This window comes from Carlito syrichta, unplaced genomic scaffold, assembly GCF_000164805.1.
Source record: "Carlito syrichta isolate Samal-C Ts95f unplaced genomic scaffold, Tarsius_syrichta-2.0.1 Scaffold308004, whole genome shotgun sequence".
NCBI lineage: Eukaryota > Metazoa > Chordata > Mammalia > Primates > Tarsiidae > Carlito > Carlito syrichta.
Genome location: NW_007252100.1, coordinates 208,669 through 215,843, shown reverse-complemented (window position 1 = coordinate 215,843; position 7,175 = coordinate 208,669). Strand labels below are relative to the sequence as shown.

General features: G+C 45.4%; 1 protein-coding gene across 4 annotated transcripts in view; it reads left to right on the top strand.

Annotated features, from left to right (window-relative positions):
• Positions 1–6: 6 nt before the first annotated feature.
• The window catches only part of SEC61A2 (Sec61 translocon alpha 2 subunit), a 35,820-nt gene continuing 28,651 nt past the window's right edge, over positions 7–7,175 (top strand). For 3 of the 4 annotated variants that reach the window (XM_021715896.1, XM_008064762.1, XM_008064763.2), the window contains exons 1-3: positions 7–98; positions 2,120–2,187; positions 3,635–3,700. In XM_021715896.1, the coding sequence (XP_021571571.1) occupies positions 92–98; positions 2,120–2,187; positions 3,635–3,700 (141 nt within the window). In that variant the 5' untranslated portion in view covers positions 7–91. The remainder of the gene's footprint in view (positions 99–2,119; positions 2,188–3,634; positions 3,701–7,175) is intronic. The other variant, XM_021715895.1, reaches the window with a different exon arrangement.

The following is a 7,175-nucleotide window of genomic DNA, read 5'->3' as shown; positions in this document are numbered from 1 at the left end:
GTCGGGAGCCGGCGCCGAGGCCCGAGCCGCGGGAGCCGAGCGGAGGCAGCGCCGAGGCCGCCGTGCCCCGGGGGCTTCCCCAGTCGCCGCCATGGGCAGTGAGTCGCCGCGGCCCGAGCGGAGGGCCGGAGGGCGGGCGGGGGCCGCGGCGCCGTGCTGGGCGGCGGGCGGGGGTCCGGCGTCCGCTCGGGGTCGTCGGCCCGCGGGCCGGGGATGCTGGGGCCGCGCCGGGCCGCTGCGGAGGGCGCGGGCGGGGGCCTCCACGAGGCTGCTCCTGCGGGCGAGGCCTCGCCCGGGCCGGCCGCGGGGCCGGGGTCGGGGGCTTGCGCTGGATGGTGGCGAGGGGCGAGGAGGGCGCGGCGTGGCCCCTCGTTCTGGGGCGGGGAGTCAGGGCGCGGGCTCGGCCTGGACCTCTCCCGAGTTTTCGGGAGCTTAGGGATCGCATGCGTTTATTCCCGGCCGCCATCCTTGGCGTGCTGCGGTGAGTCGAGCTCCCCGAGTCGTTTGATTGATGTGATTCAAAAAGTGCATGGCATGTGTTTTGGGGGCGGGAAGGAGTGCCGTGGGTAGCCCGGGATTTTCCTTAAGATGCTCATGCCGGCCCTCCGGTGGCATTGACTGAAAACCCCGTAAGGGACCAGGCCTCGTCTTACGAGGATCCTTTGAGGGCCCTTCCCCAAACAACCCCGCATCCATGCGCGGAGAGACTTACATAGCTGTTCAGACGATTGTCGGCTGGATGGATCCTCGCATTTCCAAGCCTTGCGCCCACTGGCCAGCTAGTGGACATTTGGGGGAAATTGGGAAGGAAGTGGGAGAGACCCCTGGTGAAATATTCTGCAGCACAAGGGTAGACGAGTTGCTTGCACGTGAATATCCCGTTACAGGTGATCACAAGATGTCAAGAAATCGGACATCTCTTTGAAAGAGCTCGTTGCAGGAGACGTCAGAGTAGAGGTTGTGTTTAAAAAGGAAAATAAATCTGAGGGCCTTCCATATGGGAGGAATAGGCCCTGGGAAGTGTTCCGATGTGATGAAAACTTGTTTGGCTTTAGAGACGAATGCTTTTCTAATTCGGATCTACTTTCCAAATAGTCCAGAATGGCCCTTGGGCAACAAACATCTGCCTGTGACAATTACTGAATTCTTCCAGCGAACATCAGTGACTGCCATCATTTTGAGTCAACTTTTGTCTAGCTGGCAACGTGATAACTTCTGTCAGTTTCACCACAATTTCAGGATGTTGGTGTACAGAGTCCAGTGTCTGGTGAGCCTCCCTCATAGCTAGCTGTGGCTTGTTGTGTTGCTTTCTGCTCCTAGTACGCTCTTTGGCAAAGGACTGAGGCTTGAGAGGAGATTGTCGTCTTCACCCTCCAGTTCTCGGGCAGATCTTGACTTCAGTCGTGCCAGAAGCTCCCTTAAGGAACCGTGGCTTCGCTTTCCTGTGCTGAGGGCGTCGTTTGGGAGATCACTACCTTCTAACGGAAAGCGATTCTGGTTCTCAGGACTGATTATTTGGCACAATCAGGCACTTTGCTGTTACCTGGGAGAGCAACCAAGTGATGAAACATGGCCAAATGCAGTGTAGTAGAGGTTGTGTATACTTTAGATGGCTAGCTGGAGAGGTGATTCCATGAGCTTTCTCACTTGTACGTCTCAGTGTCTTTCGGTTGTGTAAGGCAGTTCTGCAGGCCAAGCCCGTTTTCTGTTGCACTTCCTCGGTGGAGAAGGTGTCCTCCTCGGTCCCTCCTCTCATACCTCTCTTTTCTTCTCTAATGCTCTGTCTTGCGGGTACCACAGTAGAGTGTACTTGCCCTTTTTCGACATAGTGATGCTCTTCGAATAATTCCTGTTCTGTGGATCCAGGAGTGAGGGGGCAAAGTCATGGTAAGAGGCTGCTTGGATCACTTCGTATCTGCTGACTGGCCCTCAGCCCATGTGGATTTTTTTGTCCTTTGAATCGTGTCTTTTCCCTTATATATCATTTGAAATGGAGAGCATTATGATTCTTTAATTTTGGGGTGTGGAGATGGGGTAAATTGCTGTTAAAAGAGAACATTTGTATTTGATTCTGTAAAAAGATACCATCTTTTTACAACATTTATTCTTTCTTTTACAGTCAAATTTTTAGAAGTTATCAAACCTTTCTGTGCAGTTCTCCCAGAAATTCAGAAACCTGAAAGGAAAGTAAGTATACTGTTTTAGTATTATAGCAGGCAGCTTGATGACTTAACCTGCATAACCAGCAGGGTTGATTTACCTTCCCCAATCCTTTTTTGGTTGTAATTGGAAAGATATTACCTGCTCATCCTCCTTGCAAGAGGCACAAACTGAATAAAACTAGCATAGACCTGTTCAAGTCTTGATGGATTTTGCCTGCTTTCAAAAGTGACTTCATTCAGTTGTAACATTCCCAGACCAAGTGTTTCTTTGGCCTACGTGTCGGTTGAGATATGATATCCTCCTGTCCAGAGCAACCCTTTGTAATTTCTGTAACGTAGGGTGTTTATTGTGCTTCTTACGGTGTGATCTGCTGGACTAGGAATGAGCCAGTCTGCTGGGTAGGTTTGGATGAGTACAGCTGCTTTATATGAATGAACTGCCATTGTGTGAATATATACCTCTCATTTCTTGATTCATTCATTGGAAAGAAAAATGACAGGAATGCATTCAGAAGATATTGTGACTGGATCAAATCATTCTTCCATCATTTCGCACCTTTGAGGTTAAGGTTTTTAAATTTTAGAAATATTGTTAACCCCAAACTGGCCAATTTGCAAACGAGAATTCTTCTTTTGTACTTTCAAGTTCTCATCAACTAACAGGGGTAGGAACATAGAAAGAGACAGGCAAGATTTTTTAAAGTGTGTTTTTTTGTTTTTTGTTTTTTTTTTGAGTTGGAGTCTCACTCTGTCGCCCAGACTGGAGTGCAGTGGCTGCTCCCGGCCACTGCAACCTCAACCGGCCACTGCAACCTCAACCTGCTGGGCTCCGGCGATCCTTCCACCTTAGCCTTCCAAGTAGCCGGAATTACAGGCGTGCGCTACCACGCCTAGCTGATTTTTTGATTTATTGATTTATTGTAGAGATGAGGTCTCGCTGCCCAGGCAGGTCTCGAACCCGCGGGCTCAGGCAATCCACTCACCTCAGCCTCCCAAAGGCGCGGGATTACAGGCTGAGCCACCGAGCCCGGCTAAAAGTGTATTATTTTATGTAGAAGTGTATTTGTTATTGCCTTGAGATTGTAAAAACAGTTGTTCTGGTTACATTTAAGGCATCCCCAGAAATTGCAGCTTTTCACAGTCTATGAAATATTCGTATGTTGCTGTGGCAGACAGGCCTCACTTTGCACAGAGCAGCGTGAAGTGAGCGCTGTCACATCTGTGTTTTGCTCTGCCACCTTTTCAGTTTAATTTAACACGGTGCAATGCAGATGAGGATTGCTTGTATTTAATTTCTCTTTTTAAGCAAAAAGGGAAGAAACTTTATTTGAGAAGTGCTGCCGTTAGTTTTAGCTGCAGCTAACTAGGGTGAAAGGCGCACTTTGAGAGTGAGTATGGGCACCGGGTGGTGATGGGGATGCCAGTTGTACTGTCTTTTGGGTTGTGCTCTACATTTGCTGTTTCTTGTCCAGATCCAGTTTAGAGAGAAGGTACTGTGGACTGCGATAACGCTCTTCATTTTCTTAGTATGTTGTCAGGTATGTAACCATAATAATAAATAAATGTCTGTGCCATTGTCCCAGGGTCTTGGTTGATTGCAATTTGAGACATTTATGTTAGTTAAAATAATAAATATGCTGACCTATATTGAGCACTGTTACCCTTTTTTAATCTGAGAGGGTTTTTTTGTTTTTAATTTTAATAGAGACAAGTCTAGCCGTGTTACCCAGGCTGCTCTCCTGGGCTCAACCCATCCTCCCACCTCTGCCTTCTGCATAGCTGGGATTACTACTCAGCTACTGAGATAAGCCACCACACTAGGCTTATCTGAGTTATTTTTGATAATGAGAATGGTTATTTGTTCTCTGTATTCCTTTTGGTTTACTAGTGGGTTTTAATGCTTTTTTCTGTTAGTTTTCAGTTAATGGTGTTTACTCATTTTTTTCTTGCGATACTTTTTTTTTTTAACAATTCAGGGCAGCTTTTTATATATAAAAGTAACTCTGACTTATGTTTTTCAAATATTTTTCCAGTTTGCCTTCTTTTTTGAGTCATAGTCTCACTCTGTTGCCCAGGCTGGAGTACAGTGATATGATCACAGCTATTGCAGCCTTGATCTTCTGGGCTCAGGCGATCCTTCCACCTCAGCCTTCCAAGTAGTTGCAACTACAGGCACACGCCACCACACCTGGCTCATTTTTTGATTTATTGTAGAGACGAGGTCCTGCCATGTTGCCCAGCCTGGTCTGAATTCCTGGGTTCAGGCAGTCCTCTGGCCTCCACCTTCCAAAGTGCTGGGATTACAAATGTGAGCCACCCCGCCAGGTCCCCATTTGCTTTTATCATGTTGTGAATAACAATTGCATCAATTTCAGTACTCACAAAACCCCAAATTTTTAGAATCGTAGGCATGGACCGTGTTTAAAGATTAGTAAAATATAATTATACTTTTAAATAAAATTTTGCAGATAGATTAAGTTATGAACTTAACTTGAGGATAAAATGTGGCCTGTGGATGTCTCAAGATTGTCATAAGGATCACATAAGATAATTTAGGTGAAAGTTTTATGAGAAGTTTTAAAAGTTATTGAAAGACTTTTCATAAATAAAGGAACTTGAAAAAAATTATATTGAGAAGCAGTAGAACAGATTAGGTCCATAATCTGGAAAAAATGAACTATATTTTCTTTTTGAAAGGTGGAATGATGAAATCATTAGAGCATTTTTATTATTGTACTTGTTGAAGTTTGTTTTAGATGGTCAAGGAGGAAAGTTTTTAAAAAATACAGAAAAGCACAAAGAAAAAAGAACAGCATCCATATTGCCACCATCTACTTTTTGCATCTTGGACACTCCTCTCCCCTTCATTAGCAAAAACAACCTTGTAGAGGATGATATATAGAAGTGAAGTACACCTATTCTCACATGTATGTTTTGAAGAATTCTGACATTGTGAACACCCAGGTGTCTATGATCTGAGGGGAGGGAGAGCATTTCTATCACCCCCAGAAGTTCCCTGTACTCTTTCTCAGTCAGTCCCCACATAACCTCCAGTCCCAGGCCACCGCTGATCTCAGTTCTCTTACCGCAATTTGATTTCTCTTTTCTAGATTTCGTACACATGGAATCATGCAGTGTTGTTTAGTGTCTGACTTCAGCGTCTTTTTGAGATTTGTCTGTTGGTTGGTATGCCAGTCATTTTTATTTGTGACTAGTGTTCTGATGTGTGATTTTTAAAAATTTTTGGATTTTTTTCTTTTAAGACGAGTCAAGTGCAGTGTTGAGAAGGGGGGAAGAGAACAAGGAGTTCGGCATGTAACTGACTGTGCGAGAGCCCACTACCTTCAGGCCAGCCTGCTGTGTGACTTCACCAGTTCTCCATCCATTCACTGTTGGACATTTGGGTTGTTTTCCCTTCTGGCTCTAAGAGTTGCTGTGTATGTTGGCGTCCAAGTCTTTCTGTGGACATTGGTTTTCTCTTTGGTGAACACCTGGGGCTGGAGTTTTTGTGGCAATTGTATGTACAAGTTTATGTGGACCCTCAGTTCTGTTCCAAGTGTCTGCCCGTCTTGGAGTGCTGCAGTTGCTCTGCCTCCCGGCCTGCATTTGGTATTGGTGGCCATTTTAATAGTAGTCCTTTAAGGGGTGTGATTTTTAATTTGCAATTCCCCATGAATGATACTGAGCAACATTTTCATGTGCTTGTGGATATCTGTTTCTCTTCTGTAAAGTGTCTTTTTAAGTCTTTTGCCTATTTAAGAAAATTGATTATTGTTTCATTATTGAATTGGAAGCATTTTCACATTTCCTGGGTATAAGTCCTTTGTCAGCTATGTATATTGTGAATAATTTCTCCCAGTCTGTGGCTTCCCTCTTTTCTTAATAGCGTCTTTTGGGCCAGGCATGGTGGTGCATGCCTGTAATACCAGTACTTTGGGAGACCAAGATAGGAGCATTGCTTGAGCCCAGGAGCTCATGACTAGCTTGGGCAACAGAACAAGAGCTTGTCTCCACAGAGTAGAAAGTAAATAATGAATGAGCCGGGTGTGGTGGTGTGCTGCTTGTAGTTTCAGGGGAGCCTGAGGTGGGAGGATCGCTGGAGCCCAGAAGTTTGAGGCTGAAGTGAGCCAAGACTGTGCCACTGCACTCCAGACTGGGCGACAGAGTGAGACCCTCTCTCTAAAAATCAAAAGGATGCCTTTTGAAGAACAGAAGTCTGATTTCACTTTTTAAAGACACTAGGTCTTGCTATGTTTCCCAGGCAGGCCTTGAACTCCTGTCCACAAGCCCTCCCACCTCAGCCTCCCAGTAGCTGGGACTGACTGCAAGTGTGTTCCACTGGGCCTGGCAGAAGTTTTAAATTTTGATGAAATGCAGCTTATCTTTTTTTCCTTGATGCTCATGGTTTTTGGTTCCCAAGAAATTTTTGCCTCTTCTAAGGTCCTGACGATTTTCTTCTGTGTTCTTCCAAACACGTTATGGTTTTAGCTTGTCTGTTTTGGTCTGTGATCTATGCCAGGTTTGCTATTGTGTGTGGCGTGAGGGTAAGGGTTAAGGTTCATTTCTAGCTATATGGGCATCCAGTTGTTCTGGCACTATTTGTAGAAAAAACTTCCCCTTGTATTACCTTGGCATCTTTGTGGGAAATCAGCTAGCATGGTAAGCATGGATCTGTTCTGTCCTCTCTGTTCTGATCCCTTGGCCTATATGTGGCCACCACGACGGTCTACCACTTCATAGTGAGTCCAGTAATCAATCTGTCAGTCTCTTCCAACTTGGCTTTTCTTTTTCAAAATTGTGTTGGCTGTAGTTCCCTTGTATTTTCATATAAAATTTAAAATCAATTTGTTAATTCCTGCAAGAAAGCCTGCTGGAATTATGATTTGTGTTGCTTTGAATTTGTGGGTCAATTTAAGAGGATTACCATCTTGACCATATCAAATCTTCTTCTTTTTTTTTTTTTTGAGTTGGAGTCTCACTCTGTCACCCAGACTGGAATGCAGTGGCCGCTCG